At 38.2% G+C, this 20858-nt stretch overlaps 1 protein-coding gene across 8 annotated transcripts in view; it reads right to left on the minus strand.

Moving 5' to 3' along the window:
- The window catches only part of PDE4D (phosphodiesterase 4D), a 603821-nt gene that overhangs the window by 99865 nt on the left and 483098 nt on the right, over positions 1 to 20858 (minus strand). For 7 of the 8 annotated variants that reach the window (XM_064642015.1, XM_064642014.1, XM_064642016.1 and 4 more), the window contains 2 exons: positions 17434 to 17625; positions 2032 to 2068 (listed from right to left, as the gene is read on the minus strand). In XM_064642015.1, coding sequence (XP_064498085.1) covers positions 2032 to 2068; positions 17434 to 17625 — 229 coding nt within the window. Of the gene's footprint in view, positions 1 to 2031; positions 2069 to 2395; positions 2425 to 17433; positions 17626 to 20858 lie in introns of those variants that run through there. The other variant, XM_064642021.1, reaches the window with a different exon arrangement.

Consider the following 20858-nt stretch of genomic DNA (forward strand, 5'->3'; position numbering starts at 1 on the left):
TCCATTCTAGTAAATATAGTAAATTATCACGTCCTGGGACCAGCTTCTATGTGGGGGACACAGTATGCCACTCTGCCTCCACACAGAAAATGCAGCTGCATTACCATGGTGATATGCTGAAAAGAAACTGAAATGCTAAACTAGGATTATTACCACCAGGTGGCTCATGATCAAATGAAATAAGCTTCCTGATCAAGTGAAGAAAATACAGATGGTTTGAAATAACTCGAACATGTGTTCCTCACACTGTGATGCACACAAAAAATGCACTTACATGTTAAAATATTGCTTTAGGAAGACATTAAAGTGGTAGTTTTTATGATGTGGACATGTACTGGGACATGTGTGGACATTGTACTGGGAGATGGCATCCAATTTCTGAAGTCCCGAGTGAGGTCCTAACACTGCTAATGTAACTCAGAGGGATATGCTCAGTGCTTCGTCTGTCAGCAGGCCCCACGGAGATGAGATTTTGCATATTCTATACTTTTTAGATAAAGGTGATGTTTTTCCTAAGAGTCTAATCAGATGTCACTTCCCCTCTATTAGGCACACTCTCTCAACTGCATCTCAGTTTCTCCTGTGTCAGGGAATGTGACATGATCATTCACCGTGTAAGTGCTTTTGCTCTTGTTCCACAGAAATAAAACCAGGTTGACTTAAATCACTGCTAACAGGGTTTTGCACTGGAAAAGCTCACAATTAATCAATTACAGTACCTTGGTGCAAGTAGCCATAGCATTCAACTGCTTTTGCTCTATTTGCTGAACCACATCCATTAATGCCAACAAGAATACAGAACTGCCCTTAAAAGAAAGGGTGTTTTGTCCCCAGGAAAAGGATATCCATAAATGAGGTGTACTATTTGCTGTTTTCTAGGGAAGCTAAAACCTAGGAAAACTGTGTTCTAGGGAAATTACATGGCATAATTTGTAAACAAAAATCAGATTACAATGAACAGGAATGATAGTAAATATTATTGGTTTGCTTGAGCATCATAAAATTTATATTTCTTTCTGTGCTTAAGAGTTAGGTTTTCTGTTTCCCGAGGAAATAAAACCAGAAGTTGTTTGACTTTTTTTAAAATTTTTTTCTGTAATTTCTTCCATTATTGTTTAAGTATATTTAATATTTGAGAGACTTCAGAGTATTTTTTATAAAATGCCCTTGCTTAATGTTTTCTCTGCTAATAAAAGATGATGGTATTATTCATATTAAGAACTTGCTCCCAGTTTTATAAACACTGTATCTGCTTACAATATAATTAAATATCTAATAAACTAATAAATAAATATTCTTTTAACAGCTTATTATTAGACCAGAGCAACCTGCATATTGAGACTAAAGTTGCACATTTTATTCTTATTTGAGACTGCTATGTGACTCAACCTTTCTTCTTCCATTCACCTTCAATCACATATGAGTTTGTAATTACACTGAATTGATTTTCATTCCTATCTATTTCAGAGTAAAACCTATCATCATGAGTTCAAGGAGTATCAATATTAACTTTTCATACATGATAAGACAGCTCTATTGTGAAAAATTGTGAAGTCTTGATCTGAATTATAGAGAATTTTGAGGTGATATTTTATAAAACAGACTCTGAATAGAAAAACCAAACACATGGTTTTGCAAAAGAACATAAGTATTCTAGGTAAAACTTATGTCTAGAAATCACATTTTATTTAATGCATAAAATATGACCAAATGAAGAAATTGTAATTATAAAAAGTAATAGAATAACAGAAAGCAGAGATTTGTCTTCATTATGACTGCCTGTTACAGTATTTGAAAAGAGATCAAAGGTGTTTATTGTGCTGTTGCACTTCAATTTTCACATGATCAAAAAGCTTTAAGAAAGAGAGATGTAGATAACGAGAGTGGGAAGTTTACGCCTTTCTGTTTAGACATTTTTCTCGTTTCAAGCAAACATATCTTATACAATAATAACGATAGAAAACAACTAGTTTGGCCATTTAGTCTTTAAATTACAAGATCATGTGAGAAATATAGCAAAATTGTGCCTACCTGAGCAAACGGCGTCACAATCAAGTCATCTCCATGTCTGAAAAAATAAGCAGAATTGTGAGTTAGGTATTACCAAAAACTTATCCTGCTGCTTCAACAGGAAGAAAATCAGCTTTTAAAATGCTCTGTCGGTAACTCCAGTTTTATTCTTCTGCATTTACACAGTACTATTGCTTTACACATTCTATGAAAATTAAATATGAACTCAGTTATTGCCCAACTGCCTGGCATGTCTATGGGATGGCTGACAGACCAGCTGGTTTCTTCACTGCAGGTTGGGCAGCTGACTGACCACCCAGGACTAATCTTGAGAGATTTCATCCCAAAAGATGGAGGTGAAAGTTCCAAAAATTACTCCATTTACCAGCAGGCTTGTGAGCACTGGATGGGTGACTAAACGCAGATGGCTGGGCAGTGCACTGCAGATGAATGAAAACCTAGTAAAACTTTCAAACTGACTGAGACTTCTGTAGCTATAGGGGGTGTGACCAAGTGTGTGCTGTTGCTGTGGCAACCTCACCTACACCAGGGCTGACATCTGGGCAAGGTGCCAGGATGACGCATTGTAGGGGAAAAGGGAGAAAGCAAAAGCGGAGTTCCTTCTCTTCAGTGCCGAAACCTGCCACCTGAAACGGTTTCAAAAAGATATAGTATTCTAAATACAAGTAGACTGAAGGGCTTAAGAGTAGCATCTGTAGCATTGAGGATCTAGAGTCGAAACGTGGGGACAGGGACAACTTGCAGGTTTCAGTTATCTTATCTAGTATATGACAGCAATTGAGGTGAAAATAAATTTTCCAAAGACAAAAATCCAATATGACTCTGTTTTTAATTTTCCTATACTTGTCTGTGGTGAATTTATCATGATGAATTACAAGTTGCAGCTTCTCACAGAAACTACCATTGCTTTGGTGCTGTTTTAATATTATTTAAGTTTAAGCGTAATATATGAGTATTTAACAATGGATTTCAAGTCCTTGAAAAGCTAATTAGAAAAAGGCTGATAAAAGGAGAAATATGATTTGTGTCAGAGATGCTACAACATCATTCTTATAATTTATATACTGTCCACGAGACAAAAATTGTTCAAAAGTATTGCAAAAACCCAATAAAAAAGCAGTATGTGCAATCTGTACTTCTGTACAATCAGTCTGTAAGGACAAAACTCCCCAATATTAAAAATTATCAGAATACTTAATATCTGTGTAACCATTTTTATTCACATCTCTTTTATTCCTTTTGTAATAGAGGAGTGGATTTTTATGGACTCTGTGGAAGAAGTCTGCAGTTTTAATACAGTCTTTGCAGGAGTGGTTAGAATAGGGTGTTGCTTCAAGTGAAACCACAGTCCCAGACTGGCTGGAAAGCATGTAAGCAAAACTGAGAGAAACATGTCACCATGGGAGGAATGCTCAGCAGCTTTAATAACTCAATGAAGCCAAATCCAGTTGGGTATTAACAGGGGAGTAAATGAGCAGCTGCATTAGTACCTCTTTATGTTTTCACTGGGTCATGAAAACATTAGCAAATGCCCTAGACTGTCATTTTGGATTAGGATTGCTTAATGAATTACACAAAGGCTTTAGCAGAAGACAAGCCAAATTCCTCTTGTCTTTTTCTTTCCTATTCTCCACTGAAACAGCCACAGTGTGACTACACTACCTCACTTCCAGAAAAATTATACTCTTTGTCTTCAGGTTCTGTGAAATGACATTATCTGATATATGACAACTGGCTTAGTTGTTTCTCAGTAATGTCTGTTAATTTCTTACCTTTTATAAAGAATATTTTTACTGTTTGCATATAGCCACTCCATTTTCACTTCTGTTTTGACACTTAAAAGAGGCACAGCTCAAAACACAAACCCGTTTTTTATTGATTCAGTCAATTTCCCACATTTGGAAATTATGAAGGGGTAGCATTCTGAAGATGAAAATGTTTACAGGTAGCAGCAGCACTGGACAAAGAACACAAATATTAAACGTTTTCTACCTGTAAATAAGCCAGATAGTGTAGAGATAGTTCTTTCTAGCATCTGCCAATGGCAAACACTCTTCTGAATGCCTAATACATGACACAAATACACAAACTATTCATCCATGCCTTAACATCCTGCTACAATATAGTTGTTAAGTGTCAAAGTGCAGATTGGCAAAAAATTTGAAAATAAGATTGTCCTCCATCTCGATATCTCTTGTGGACTTCCTTATTAGCAGTGGCATTTTCTTGCTCTTCATTTCTTACCATTCAGTGCCCGTGTTTGCCAGCCTTTAATTCTGAGGGACTTATAAAAGGCAACAAGTACACATTCCTGAGCTTTCTGCCCTGGAGGTTTTTTTTTTTCTTTTACATAAAATAGCATGATTCCACTCCTCTCATTTTCAAACTTTATTCTACTTGAGCTCTTTCTGGATTGCACTGATATCATACTGTAACTTCTTAATTTTTAGAAGAGGCATTATTAAGTAACAATTTAATGTACTGAAATCAAGCCAGAATTTAATTTTCACTTTTCAAATGCTCCTTGTGTCAAAAGCAACAATTCCAGAAATTATCATTATTTTGGTGAAAGCGCGATACTGGAATTACAGGTATCCACAGCTGTCACTAAATAGTTTAGCATGCACCAGACCCACTTGAATTGAAAAGTGATTGTATAATGTGGTAATTTTTAATCCACACTGGGTCAGAAAATCTGGACAAAGTGAGTATTCAAAAATGGAGTAGACGTCTAAAGAAGCTGTTATTTCTGTACAGAAGAGCAATAACGTATTACTCAAAATGCCACTGATCCACAGTGTACTGCAGTGCAGTAAACACTACAATGTACGAGTATCCTCATACAGATGATACGAAGGTGATAGGGGATTCTTTCTGGATTCTGGGCCACACAGTAGCAGCAAGAGGGAGTGTAAATCCTGCAATATGCCACAAGCTTCTAAATATAAAGAGAGATGTTAGCCTTTAAGGTTAGAAGAAATTGTTCATATCAGTGTTGGACTCTGTTAACTAGAATGCCTGGCATAGTTGTTCACATCTTCATTTTTCAAAGGAAAGACAGGTTTGAAAGCAGAATAATGTTCACATAGCCCCAAAAGTTAAAATGATTAATTCCCCACTACCAAAGAACACTGATAAAGCACTCAACAGTCCACATGAGATGAATCACTGTTACATAAAACACAGGCCAAATTTCCATTAACAGACCAAAGATTGTATACCACATTGCATGTTATTTGCCACAGTGAAGTAATGAATCCTAGCCTTCTGCAAATTTTCTGTCTTTTGCTTCCTAACATTTCCTATATGACTATACTTGAACTCATAAAACCCATGCTATTCCCTACCCTGGAGAAGAGATGAAAATGCTATACTAAGTTAGAAATTGGTTGAATATGTCCAGCTGACTGTTGACAAATAAAAAGTCCAAAAATTCTGCTTCTATCCCAATTAGAGAACAGTAATTAACTTTGCCCTCACTAATAAGGAACTTAGAGATTCATGCATGGACAGAGAGAGAAGCAGGCAGGAAGATTAACACAAGGGTAGACAGGGTGACTGCATAATCTATATTTTGTAATTAATCTGGGATAATTTAATGTAAGATCTAATAAGAGGAGTAACTAGAGAGATATTCTGCAGACCTGTCAGGATATAGTTAAGAAAGAGAGGGTGTTTTTTTAATGTGGTCAGAAAAAACTCAAGATAACCATTAAGAAGAAGTGAATCCTAGACACTACAGACCACTAGGAGTGTGAGTCTGCACTTGCCAGTGTGGAGCTTCATTCTGGAAGGTCCTCAAGGTTTGCCTTTGCAAAGGCTATTAGTAAACACAGATTAAGACTTTCTGCATACACATAAAGAATATCAGCTGAGTGATCTTGAGGACACTCTCAACAATCTCTCTTGAAGAGATTATTGGGAGATATAAACAGGGTAAATAAGAGTTCTATCCTATTTAAATAGTGGGGGGGAAATGCACCAGTTTGACACATAAACTTCTCATGGACAAGGTAAAGTTACAATAAATTCCTGGTTAATCTTGATAGAATTTTTATAGCATAAATTGTAATACTAGTAGAAAGAATCTTGATGCTTTGTACCAATTTAAAGTATGATCTTACTGGTTTGCCACAGTCCTCCATTTGAATAAAAAACTTATCTCCCCAGGATAAAGAATGGTTGAGGATGCCAGTCAGGCTTTAAATCCAACTGGCAGAGTGTGTTGGATCCTCTGGCTACAGACTTTGGACATAGCCTATTTGAGAGAATAAAGCTGCCTACTGAGTTTTGAAAAGCCCAAGGGGACAGTGGCTGTCTGGAATCCTTGAACTATGCTCAGCAGCAAGAATTGTGAGAGCAAGAACTTTCGTCACAATGTCACAAGAATTTACTCCAGTTTTACAGAATTGTATTTGGGCATTTTTAACTTATTTTTTTTTAACATAAGAACATAGAAAACAGAAAAGTATGGGGAAATCCATACAATGTACTAAATAAGAAAAAGGATGAACATGAAAGTAGTCTTCTGTTTGAACCAGAAAATATATTGCAGTCTCATTTTTCAGTCTAAACATCTAAATTTGGATTAAACATGACATCTACTCATCCCTGTATACAAGACTGATTCAGACTTACTGTCCAATGGCATGCTATAAATGCATCTTACATGAGACATTTGTGTTTTGTTCACATATATGCTGGAACACAAATATACCATGAGGAAAACCACAAATGAAGGACAGAGAGTAATGCGACAGTGTACCCTAACTGCTAGGATATTTTTATAAATGAAGCCAAATACACACACACAAAACATATGAACTAGGTATGCTGAAATATTCTCACTGATTAGATTCATATTTTAGCAGCAATGAAAACTGATTCTAGATTGCACCCTGATAGAGCAGTGGGGAAACATCATGTAATGGTACTAGTCATCAGAAGCTGCATTTAAGGACAGTGAGTGGGAGGGGTGGCTGGCTGCTCCATGCAGCTTGAACTTTGTTATCATCTGCATTTGGAGAATCCAGATGGGCTGGTTTTGTGGAATCAGAAATCACAGTGTTTCAAGTCAGCTTATTCTACAGGAATAATGCTTAAGTCATGTCATCTCTATCTTGAAAGACTTTGAAAACAATTTTCTAGCTCTGATATGACCAGTATCCCATCCTATACAAGACTGGATGGGATAAGTGGCAGCTCGGAATATTGTGCCCACATTATGATGTGTGGCAGAAACTGGGTTACAGCTTTTCCCAGAAAGCCAGTGGTTTGTTAGTGAATTGCATTTCTTTGAAAGGCTAAGCTCCATTTGGGGGATGATCACTACAACACTGTAGGAAGGCTGGGATTTATGGATGAGAGAGCAAGCAATGAAAATCATTGTTGGAACCATGAGCTAAAGGGGAGGGGGTTGTTTTTCCCAAACCATTTCTTTATTTCTGGGAACGAGTCTCTTAAAGGATTGTTACAAAGAGCTGCTTGAAACCACTTGTTCTCTCTCACAGTATACAGAAATTACACCCTGAATGAAGCAGACTCTCATCAACTACCATATGAGTGTTCCGGAACACCGCAATTTTCTATAACGCTTACAGTTATGTCCTCCTGACACTTCTGTATAATTCAACAGCACAGCTTGCCCTAATTAGTAAAAAGTATTGCTATAATATTGGGAGTTCAATATACTAAATTTAATTGAGCTTAACCAGATGCAAGAGGATTGACTCAGAAAAGCCACAGTCCCTTAGAAGACCATTATGCAAGTCAAAACAAAGCTCGTTACAGTAGTTCTCCTTTGACTAACTACCTAATAAAGTGAGACTTAGAAAGACACACCAAAGAGAAAAAACATTTCTCCAGTATAAATCTCACTAGCAAAAACTTCAGACGTATTTCCAAAGACCCTGATTAACTTCATAGGGAGCACAAATCAAGTTACTCCACCATGACATGTTGATGAAGAAAACAATACTTGGCTGCCTTACGATCAGAAATCCAAAAGACAACTCAAAACAAACGTGGGTTGTTACATATGCCTAATACCAACCAAGATATGCTATGTACTAATATACCTGCAGCTTTCTAGATACAATTATATTTTATACAAGAAAGTACTTCAATGTTTCATGTCACCTTTTTAGTGAAGAAGCCTTTGAATACTTGGAAACTGGTCTACTGAAGTCATCAGTGTTAGGTTACCCAAACTGCAATCTTCAAGTTGAACTGCATTAGCACCCAAGGTGAGGAGATCTCTCAAGACTTGGAAAGAAAAAATTACAGACTAAAGAACTGGAAAGGAACAGTGCTACCAATTCTAAATCAGTATTTTGAGATTTCATCCAGGGACTACCAGGAAGTAGTATATGTGGACCTTATTGTGTAGCCACAGCATCCTTTCACACTGCCTTTTAAGCAGCCTAGAAAAAAGAGATTTTGCTGGCTGACAAGGGCAACTAAGTAAGTTTCTGTGACCCATCAAATCCATAAGCTTCATTCAGGATTGCTGGATAAGCTGGAATCACAATTAGCTGACTAACTCAAAGAATGGGAAGTATTACCATTTTTTCCCATTCTGTATAATAAGCTGTAGGAACACTGCTAGGCTTCTTCTATCTCCCATGAAACTCCTAGTACCTTTGGAAGAGTTTGAGGACCATCAGAACCTGTTATGTCAGACCCAGCTGCTTTGCTTAGGAAGCTTAAACCTTTTCCAAAGAGTCTGCACTCACACATCCAACTTGTGTAGTCTGCCTGAGTCAATCACGTCGATAGTGATACAGTGGGCCCTCACAGAAGGGTACCAGCATGATGTGCAAGATATGGAAACACAGACAGCTTAAGAAATCATCTGTATCTTATTGGTTCAGCCACCCACAAGCTTCAATTCTTTGATGCTATCATAATATAGCAGGCCATTTAGATTATAGGAGAACAGTGGACAACTCTGAGCAACTGGTCTCGATTAAGTCTGACAGAATTACGCAACCCTGAAGAGAAACAGAGCATGGGTTTGCCAGAGTGTCTCACTGGTGTAAGTGGTTTTCCCACTAAAATCAGAAGGTAGTCTGCCTGGGGGTCACTGGAGCCATGGTAAAGGAAAAGAAGCTACCAGTGTGGGGCTTTGGTTTGTGTATTGAAGGAGAGGCTGGATTAAGCCAGAGGATGTAGGACTTCAAATCAGAAAAATGCTGAACTCAATCAGAATTCAGGCCAATTCAGCACTGCCATTGTTGGACTGTTCATACAACCAAAATCATCATTTATCTATAAGCAAGACTGAAAAAAAACCTAGAGGTGTTGTGATGTAGCTGAAATACCAGCTAAGAATTGGTTTTGATACCATGTTTTTAATAACATGCCACCTTTGACTGAAGAACAGGCATCAGTGACTAAAGGGTAGGTTTGTTTTCTGCTCGGATTAGAGAAAATTAGTGACTGAAAGCAATCAAGTTATTGCCACTTGATGAGTGGCACTTAATCAGTTTTGATTACATTAACTGACACACATAAACTCTTAGTTTATTGCAAATAAAAGTAAAATGTGTTACCCTGGACTGCTTTTAAGCATCAGGCATTTGGTTGCTTGCTTCCCCCTGCCCTACAAGCCCAGGTGTTTAAAACTGAACACTTTCCATGTGAACCTCCCACTGATAAGGCTCAAAGATTTCCTCATTAAAACAAATGAGAGCAGAGCTGCTGAGAATAGCACCTATGCAATGCAACTTCCCAGCCTGAGCAAGCTTGCTATCAGCCAGCCACAGAAAGATAGTCTTAACTTCAAGATTTAGAAAGAAATGGTCTCCTACCTAAATTCAAAGGTCCCTAAATGGATATATACAAGAAGAAACAAGAAGACTTCAAAAAAAACAAGGCAAAACCACAAGAATTTCAGACTGTCCATTTTCACGGAAAGAACTCTATAGCTAACACACTGTTAGTGCCATTGAAAGAATACAGAGTACTGTTCGTGCCCTGAGGGGTGAAATGCCAACTGTTGTTGTTCTGGGTTGTGAAATAAATTTGACCTGTGTATGAGCAATCACTGAGCTTGAAAAACAGTCTGAGAGAGATCGCCACATAACATCTGAACCCCTTTTTATGAAGTTCCCTTTCTCTACACTGCTCTCATACTTCGGTATTGCAGGCACACAAAATGCACACACCCTACCTCCCCTCCACTGCAGATCAGTTTTTCAAGCCCAGGGAACAGTGGTGTTGTGATGGAGCTGAAATATCAACTAAGAATTTTTTGATACTATGTTTTTAATAACATGCCACTTTTGACTGAAGAGATTTAGGAATTCAGTCTGCTTTGTTTAGCACAGGAGCAGTAACTCGTCCTTTTCATTCAAACATCTATCATTTCCAGAATGGGGGGTGTGGGGGTGAACCTAACAGCTTAAAAGTGTTTAAGGGGTAAGTGATAAGTTAACAACTGAGAGTTATGTTTATAAGGTTATGGTTATAAGGTTTTAGCACTCAGACATAAATCCAATAATGATGCTGTATTGTCTGAATGTAAATAAACTGAATTCGAATTTTATCAACAAAATTCTCTCCTGAATTAAAAAGCAGATGAAAAGAAGCCTTCTTGATGCAAAAATACTCTTTTTGTTTTACAACATAACTGATTTCCTGATCAACAAATGAAGTTAACACAAATTTATTATTTAATTTTAAGAAAGCTGGGTTCTAAATTGAGTTCCTTGTTTTGGATTCCATTTGTAAAATGTGCCAAACAACTGGAAAGGACACAGTCATCTTTTTTTCCCCATATTGTTTTTGTTTATAGCTCAAAAAAGGATTGTAAATTACTTAGGTTAATTTAGGCTGCAATCTGGAACTTAATTTAAGGATCTTAAGAACAAAAAAGCAAAACCCAATGAAGCAAAATATTGCCTGTTTTTCTTAAGTCATGTAAGCACATTTCTTTCATTGAACAAATAAGTCTCTCAAGCAATTTAATGTATTTTTTCATTAATTTTTTTTCTAAACTGAACCACACGTGGAAAATGCATTAAGATATTCTTAAAGCAGGCTGGACTTTGAAGTTTAACTGGCTCTTTTCAGCCAGTAATATCCATGATATAGTAATATCAGAGATTCCTAGAATAGAATATGATACCTCATAAGGAATTTCAGCAGCAATTTATCTGGAAAGAAAGACAATTTTTTCTAATTTGTTAAACTGAGGTGCAATTACTCTGCTCAGTAACTGCATGTCTTGTCTGTTGTCCCAGAGTCTTCGTAAGTCCCTTTCAGGAAAAAGATGGGTTTTTTTCCTCTGTAACTTCAGATTCATACAACATTTTATTAATAAAACCAGACCTTCTTGGCTCAGAAACAGAATAATAAGCTGTATCACTTGTACTTTGCCTTCCTATTCTGGATGAGAAAATATATCCTCTGTAACTGTCATTATAAGGAAAAGGTCCTGGAGTAAATTACACCCTCTTGATATTTCTTTTATCACAGACAGCAGCAGAGGGATGCTGCTATCTACAGAAATTACTGAGGCAAAATAGCATTAGTTTATCCAGTTCAGGTAATGGGTGTGCTGGTGGCCATTCGGCAGATCATCTGACCAATGACCCTGCAGTGTTCCTTGGCTGAGTTCTGTGCCTTTAAAAGACAGAAGCAAGTGTTAATAGAAATTAGCAAACTCTGTGTAATAATATTAATTAGAGCTTATCTAATTATAAGCTTTTATTATCTTATTATAAGCTGATCAAGAAAACAGTGATGAGCTGCTCTAAGTGATGAGCCACCTCCCATAGCATATTCCTGAAAAAGCTGGCGGCTTGGACAGGTTATCTTAGTTTAACAAGATTACAATTTAGAAATTAAGAAACTTCAGGTGGAAATGCGGAAAAGAACAGCTTTTTATTAACAAAATCTGAATAAACAACAAATGGTGCAACCAAAAACTGTCAGAAGAAACAAAAACAAAGTCCCAATCCCCCAGGTGGTGGGGGGGGAAGAAACCCGCAGCAACCCGGGGCAGAGGGGGCAGAAGGGAGGAGGAAAAGCAACAGCTGCTCGCAGCCACGTGTGCCCGCAGCAGCCAGCGGACAATGGCTTCATAGCCGGCAATGAAGGAGTCCTTCCTCCCACAGGCAGTCCTGAAAGCAGAATACCGAAAGCTCTGAGACGGCTCGGTCTCTCTCTCTCAGTCGTCCTCCTCGAAGTGTCCCGTGGGGAAAAAAAAAACTTCCTCTCAGGAAAAGAAAAGGAGGTGGCCGAAACCGGAGCTTCCCGCTCTGTCCGGTCCGCGGACCAAACCCAAAATCCCCGAACCAAAGACTTCCCACCGTCCCCGCGGCAATTGCGTTCCCGAGAGAGCTCGCCCTACCCCCGCTCCTGCGCTGGCCAGTGTGTGCGGCTTTGCTCCGTTCCCCCCCCTCCCATTCCGGAAAAAACCGATTGGGGGTGGTGAGGTTTAGACATAGGGAAAAAATTCCAACATCTCTTTTCAAAGCTATGACACAGGTGCACTCTCTGCCAGAGGGTGGTGGTGGTGAACAGTGCTGCATGCAGTTGGCAGCCGGTCACTAGTGGTGTCCCCCAGGGATCACTGCTGGGCCCAGTTCTGTTTAGTATCTTTATCCATGATTTAGATGAGGAGATTGAGTGTACCATTAGCAAATTTTCAGATGGCACCAAGCTGGGGGGGAGTCTGCTGGAAGGCAGGAGGGCTCTTCAGAGGGACCTGGACAAGCTGGAGAGATGGTCTGATTCCAACAGGATGAGGTTCAACAAGGCCAAGTGCCACTTTGGCCACAACAACCCCAAGCAGCACTAGAGGCTGGGGAACAGAGTGTCTGGAGAGCAGCCAGGCAGAGAGAGAGCCGGGAGTTTGTATTTATAGGAAGCTGAACATGAGCCAGCAGTGTGCCCAGGTGGCCAAGAAGGCCAATGGATCCTGCTCTGGATCAGGAGCAGTGTGGCCAGCAGGACCAGGGAAGTGATTCTTGCCCTGTACTCAGCGCTGGTGAGGCCACGCCTGGAGTACTGTGTCCAGTTCTGGGCCCCTCAGTTCAGGAAGGATATTGAGGTGCTGGAGCAGGTCCAGAGAAGAGCAACAAGGCTGGTGAAGGGACTGGAGCACAAGTCCTCCCATGAGGAGAGGCTGAGGGAGCTGGGGTTGTTCAGCCTAGAGAAGAGGAGGCTCAGGGGAGACCTCATCACTCTCTACAACTCCCTGAAAGGAGGTCGTAGCCAGGTGGGGGTTGGTCTCTTCTCTCAGTCAACCAGCAGTAGGACAAGAGGGCACAATCTTAAGCTCTGCCAGGGGAAGTTTAGGTTGGAAGAAATTTTTTACCGAGAGAGTAATCAGGCATGGGAATGGGCTGCCCAGGGAGGTGGTGAATTCACTGACTCTGGAGGTTTTTAAGATGAGACTGGATGTGGCACTTAGTGCCATGGTCTACTAACCACAGCGGTAGTGGATAAGGGTTGGCCTTGATGATCTCAAAGGTCTTTTCCTTCTAACCTGGTTGATTCTATCTTATTCTATGATTCTGTGATTTAAAGAAGGAGTAAAACTCCCCATACCAGTTACTTTTTTAGTGAGTGAGGTTCAGTTGTCCAAGTTCTGAGAGGACCAGAATGTTGCATCTGAGCTATGTTCTATGATCTTGTGGAAATGGGAGAAGGATAGACTTAAGGGAGGTACACTCAGAAGATCTATTGGAGCTCAGGCAGACTTGTCTACTGAGAATGTTTTGGTGCTCTGGTCTAGTCTGCTACCCCCTATTATGCTTCTTCAGGATCATGGGGGAATTATATGTTTTCTCCCTTTAGAGTGGCAGTAAAACATGGGCTATGATGCAGCCAGTGGACTGGTTGTTGGCTTTTTTCCTAAGAATCCCTTTTTTAACCTGGCTAGGGACCTGGGTTTTGCTAAAATGAAAATTCTCTACTAATTTGATCTCTTGCTCCATTAACCAGGGCAGTGATCCCTTAGCAAGAAGGGAATAAAAAGTATTACCACTTCTGCTTCTGCCTGCCTTTCCAAGTTCTGGGCAGCCACAGCAGTTCAAACAGGTCAGTATTAAGTAATCAGGCCAACTGGGCAAGACATACGTGAAGCACTCTGCTTTACTGATGTCTTCAAATATAAACCTGGCAATTCTTCCACAACAACACTGATCATGTTGCTCATCTTTCAGCTAGGTTCTCTTTTTCCTCTATGTTGCAACACTACTGCTGGGGACTTGTTTGTTTGTTTGTTTTCCATCCTTTATTCTCCCCCCCTGCCCCATCTCCCATCACAGATCCTGTCCTATAATTTCTCATATAGGCTTAGTACCCCTCACTGCTTTGCTCAGTTACTTTTTCTCTTGCACATCCTCATCTCTTTGCTGAAAATCCCACAGCAGGGCTTCACAACACATCAGTGCTCTTCTGCCTTGGACCTTGCATCTTCCTGTCTAGACTACCTGCAACTCCAGTTCACAGCCTTGAACAGCTTTTTCTAATCTCCTCATGTCATCTCCATGTCCTGCTTTTATTCTTCTCAAGGACCATGCTATTTCTTCCAAGGCATAATTGAAAGAATATGTTACTGACTCCCACTCCATTTTATTTTCTTTTCCTTTCTTACATACAACGGTCTTTTCTGCCTCTCTTAACTGCACCCACATTTGTCCCACTAACCTTCTCTCATCAGAGCAGCCTTGCACTTGTCCTTTTATTCTTTTCCATAGCTAATCCAGCTCCTCACTTCAAAATGTACTTTAATCTCTCTGATTTTAAGAAACTTTCTCTCTTTCTTCTGTGACCTTGTTTCTGTTACTTTCCACCTCCACTTCCTGAATGAAATTCCCTTTGCTTGCTCTGTGAGGTAATAATGACTTGCATTGTACTTTCTTCTGGGGATACTATCTGATTGTATTAGTCATCTTGTGCTTTGACTTTAAGTTGTTTGTAGTAGAGCCCATCTTTTCATTTTGGGTTTGCAAACAACTGAGCACAATGTGTTCTCTTCCTCGGTTGGAGCTGTGCACATAATAAATAATGACAGAATGATGAATTCAGCACTTTAGCACTGCCATCCATTGTCTGTCTTATCATGACTTTCCATACTTGACTAAAATCTTGAAGTTTTGTTTTTGTTGCTACTGACTTAAATGTATTACTGTAAGCACAGTATTTGAGAGTAATAGAAATGCCCAAATTCTTTATGTTCTATTACTTTCAAATACAAGATGCATGTCTTTTGAAATATTGAGGTTGGTAGCTCAAGTACTGAAGAACTAGGGGATCTAGATTAAACTGTTAAGTACAATTAATCCACTTGAATTACTTGAATGATGTGTATATTTTGTAATATATTTTTCTCATGCTTAAGAAACATGCAATATTTAAGCATGCATACAGATGCAAAAGGGAGTAACCTAAAAGTTGTATGATACTTCCCTTGACTACTCTTCCATCCTCCACCTCATTTAGCAATGTCCTGAGCCAGAGTTGTTTCTCTATTTTAATGATCTTCACTGGGTTTCCTTTTCATGAGCACATCCAGTTTCTTTTTGAATCCATATATAAAGACCTCTGTGATTTTTATTTCCTTCCCTCTCTATTTCATCTTTTTAAACTTTCCCCTCTTTCATTCCTTGGTTTTCTTTCACTTCATTTCTCTGATACAACCAAGCTTATTACAATTAGGCTTACTGATATATGATTAATATTCCATACTTAAAACAACGTGCCTTTTACATTTTGTAATGTGGTCCCATACTTAAACAGTTGCAGGAATATTTATGCTCTTTATACAACAGCTCATCTGTGACAGGAGACTGTGAAATTCTAACAAGATGTGAGGTCCAATAGATTTTATATCTAAATGTGTTTGAAGAAAGTTTTGAAAGGAAGAATAGACAGGAAAAAAAGGAAAAAATGTGCTTGGTGTTTCAGTAATTCAATTGTTTATCCAATTTACTGCCATGTGCTGAAATATTACCCAAAATTCTAGGAAATGAAGTGGATCATGAGTTCAAGGATGGAGTACTAATTGAATTCTTCATTGAAATGACTCATCTAAGCAATGCAGTGACCTGGACTGCCCTCCTGAATGTAAAAATCTTTATAAATGTATCCTGGCACAGGTGCCACACTAAAAGCTTGACTCTTCTCCGTCTAAAACAAAGGTTATCTGTCAGAGGAGCATTTGCTGGAAGGGGGGCATTATTTCCAAGAAAAAAGCATTTTTCCTTATAACGAAGCAAGATGACTTGGTCTTGTTCTTACCCATTTTGTCTAAACCACAATTGGTCACACTGGGCACAAATCTTACTGAGTAAGCTACAGGGCTTAACTGAGACATGTACCTTACATTAACCCTCTATAAAGGCAGGATTTTTTCTTACCTTAATACTATAAAGAGCTATAATTAAATGAACTAACAACAGTTCTAAAAATGCTGAAAATAGGAGCGTTCATTTATACTGACTGCAAGTTAAATATCAGATGTGTTTTGAAAATCCTTTTCCTTTTTTATGCCTACTCCTATTTTTTTAAAGAGGATATTGATTCGGTTTTGCTTCACTAAAACCAGCATTTTTATAATGTTGGATTTTTAATGCTTTAGACTTATTAATTCACTAAGGGACTGTTACAAGCCTGGTCCTTTATTTCAGTAATATATACTTGAACCATAAACACCTACTTAGCATGAAATTTGAGCAGATAAGGCAAAGAAGTGTACAAAAAAAAAGAGTTATTAATTTCTCCTACTTAGAAGTGACTAGAAGATAGGGCATTTGAATGTTTTTACTGTCTTACAAATAAGCAGAGATTTGCAGCCGACTTCCACTACACATGCACCCTGGGGTTTACACACACTTGAAAAGTATGACTCACTAGCAGAAAATACACACATCACAGAAGAACAGTGAGAGAGAGCAGAATAACTTTCTGAAGGTCTTTTGTTAAAATTTCGCCTTTTACTTAAAAGGGTATTTGAAATAATTTTCGTCTCTCTTGAAGTTTTTTTCTGCCAGGTAGTGAATGGCTAGTGCAAATAAGTGGAATCTATTTCTTAAGAATATGAAGAAGGAAGATTGAGTTTGTATTGTTTGTCTTGAAAATATCTTAATATCCAGAAAATAGGAGTTTTCCATGGTGTTTTAGTACACCTGTATTGACTGTCAGCATTATTCTGTCAAAGATAATAGAGTGCATACACATGTCAAGTACACTCTCATGATATCCTTACCTCCAGAAAGCTGCAGAAAAAGTATAATCTTCACTAAAGAAATAAGCAAATAATTTTCCATTACTTCAGTATCATAAGTGATTACTGTCTCTGATTTAAAAAAAAATTTTCTTGTGGCTGGAAAAATCTTAAGACAGTGGACAAATTTACAGACGAGACATATTTTATAATGTACTTACATATCACTGGCAATAGAAGAGTTCCTGGACATGGACTTTGGAGACAAGTCATAGTCACTGTCTGACCGGTAAAGGAAAGACTCCCTACGTTGACTGTGGACAAAATTTGCCTGAAGAATTAGCCCTGATCCAGGGCTTGTCATGGGATCCAAGGGACTTCGTCCTGATGATGTACCATTGTCTACATCGAAACTGCAAAAAGAAGAGAAAAATATTTATGCCACTGACTTAAGAATGTTGAAATTAATAAACACTCTTCTGACAAAATTAGCATAGCTAATTGCTTCTTGATAGCAATGGGGAAATAAAGACCTGGTCATGTCCGCTGCTGAGCAAAAACACAAGGCACACAAGAGAAATACTTTATAATTACTGATAAACAAAATAAACAAGTCTGAAGGAAAAGAAATATGGTAGAGGAAAAACCCCACTATTAGGATAGAGGAAGCTTTATGCTCCTCTGCATGGAGAGTATCCGTGAGCTCTATACTGGAGGAAACATGATGTTTCATTGTTCTTTTCTTCAGGCCCTATCTCTCCTGAGCTGGACCCTCATTATCCTGTCTCCTATTGTTAAGGCAGTTGAGGGCTCTTTTGTTATCAAGTAATCAATCACAATATTTTATTGCTACAAAAATATTTCAAGAATGTATTTCTTCTTTTCCCAATAAACAAAGTGCTGGGGTAGCTTTAAAGCATATGTGTGTGCTTGGACACATCTGACTGCATTAGATTTGCTATTTTGCAACCAGATTGAAGCAATGAGTTCTTTGTTCACCACCAAGCAGCACAACTTCTGTAGCCATTTGTGTCTTTGAACGACAGTTTAGATCCAGCACTTCTGCTTGTAGTATTTGGTATGAAGAATGGCTTATCTTTCCTAGGGAACACAATTGTCCCAAGAGGCTGAAGGGCCAGGGGAGAGAAAGAGAGTAGATGCTGTTTCACATAGACTGTGATATTTCCACAAAGGGTTTTCAAAATCAGTGGAAAGACCTTGAACAGGAGTCTGCAAACAATTAGACACTTGCACAGGGTGGGTGATGCTGAGAGGATGTGCTTATGGCAACCTATGTTGCTTGGCAGCCCAACAGCTGCATTTGGTACTATATGGAGTCTTTTTGGAGCATGTGGATTCATTTTTAGACTTAATGTGTTGTGGTACATAATCTCAGAGGTTACAAATGTGTGGATTAACAAGACTAGGTCTTTAGGCTCATTTGCCATACTATTGGGAACTTAAATAGTACTGCTAAAGTATTTAAGGGAATGAGGGATGAACAAAGGATCTTTCACATGATTTTTTAAACATGGATAAGTGTTAGCACCATAATATGTATTTGTATTGAACCCCTATAAAGTATTCGATTTGAAACTCATTTGAAGAACACCCACTGGTATTCAGTTACATCTAATGACAGTCGAAGAGAAAAGATGCAGTACAGGTCAGTTGTCGGTTAGACTTCAGCCTAGCACTGGTGTCACAGAAGGTACATGCTGCTCTCTATGCTAGCTTGTTTTATGTGCCATTGACTTGAGGTTTCAATGAGGTTGCCACTTGAGTGCTTTACTGAAATGACAACATTCCTGTGGCCTGCTTCAGCTTTGTTAAATGAACTGATCAAAGAAACATGTATTGCCTATTTTGACAGAGATGCTCATTGCGTGGCAATGTTTCTCTTTTTAAAAAAATATAGAAAGTAGTATTAAAAATGTCAAGAAATTTTAGTAATTTAATTCTCTTTTCTCTGTAGTTTGCAGAACAATTCACTGCTGTAAATCAGAACACATACACTTCTTCCAAAATTTAATTTGATTATGTAATTTTTTCTGTGTACTCAAATGTGCTGTACTTTATCAATCTCAAACTAAGATTAAACCATGAGACATCAAATGAGAGTTCTGTCACTATCCTGCTAGATGATCTTGAACAGTGCAAAGCTTCTCTTTGCCATTCATTTTCTCTATTTGTTGCATCTTTGTGATCACTGTGAGATCTGCTCACAAAAAGTATCTAAAAATGTATTGGAAAGGTCAAGATAGCATGACTCCTACTGTAAAATGTCATTTGCAGCTTGTACTGCCATAAGTTCATAACCCTATTACCCTTGTTACTAGCATGACTACTTTTACTCTCAATCAATATTTTTTGAGTTTGAATTCCTAAATATTCCAGGAGCACAAAATAATCATAATACTAATGAAGGATTTGGCTCATTCTACCCAAATTTCCTAACATTTCTATCTCATTGCCTAATTTTTTTTCCTTTAAGCAGCTGCAACAAAACATAGATTCCTAAACAATACAGTTTTCTATTTTTGTTGTTCTATTGAGGGCAGGAGGGCAAATCATTCCTGCAATTTGAGGTAAAACAGAAGACGACTGTTTACTCCTGTGCTCAATAAGACTAATTTCTGCAATGGTAACATAATTTCAAATATACATATATATATAAGCTTGTCTGAGAACTTTAAAACAAAAGTTAAAAGTTGGATAGAAATAAATGAATATAAATGTAGGTGTCTCACAGCAGAAAAACTTTGAATAAAGAGTGACTACTAAATTGATTTTTCCAACAGTGGCCTTAAATATTCAACTGATTCAAAAGTATTTAAGTGGATTAGAGGAATATATGGTTCTCTTTTCAGATTTATTTTCTTCACCCACCTTTCGTGGATATGATACAAGTATTATATTACCAGTCATTTCTTCCAGTCAGAAACTAAGGCAGACTTCTACGAATTATTTCACTGTTAGATTATAAAATAGTGAATTTTTAGAATTTAGAAGTCTGTTAACTAGAACTGCAGTTTCACCAGCTGGGAGAGGCCCTGTGGTTTGCACCACCAGATAACCACAAAGACATTGCTGTTGTGACAGAAATTTTGTTCTGTTGCACTGCGTGGTGTCCACTAGATGGCTGTCAAAAGTAAGGAACAGGATCCAAACACATCAGCTGGATTTGCTTCAGGTTGTTCAAAGAAAATGTCTTTTATGAAAATATGTATCGAGAAAAAAAAGTTCAGTTCTATGGTCAAAGGGGAATGTGAATGTAACACTGGTTTTTCAGAAACATGTTTATATTAAAAAGTTTCTAAAATGCTAAAGCAGTTAAGTGTCTTGTTTGGGTCTTTCTGGGACGTTTACCAATACTTTCAGATACAAAAGCCTGTAGAACTCTAAATCAAAACAAGTGTTACTACACTGAAAATCAGATAAATTGTTTACTTGTCTGAATCACATGTCTTATTTGTAAGAAACTGTGCTGCTGATTACACTGCAGCAAAAGAATAGAGAATCAGAACGGGGAATTGAAGACTTTCACACCATTTCTTTGCTCTTTCTTGCAGCATACACTGAAAGAATTAAAAGTTTAACATACAAAATAGGATAGATCCTTTAATTTGCCTGGGCAGTAATTGCA

This window comes from Pseudopipra pipra, chromosome Z, assembly GCF_036250125.1.
Source record: "Pseudopipra pipra isolate bDixPip1 chromosome Z, bDixPip1.hap1, whole genome shotgun sequence".
Lineage (NCBI taxonomy): Eukaryota > Metazoa > Chordata > Aves > Passeriformes > Pipridae > Pseudopipra > Pseudopipra pipra.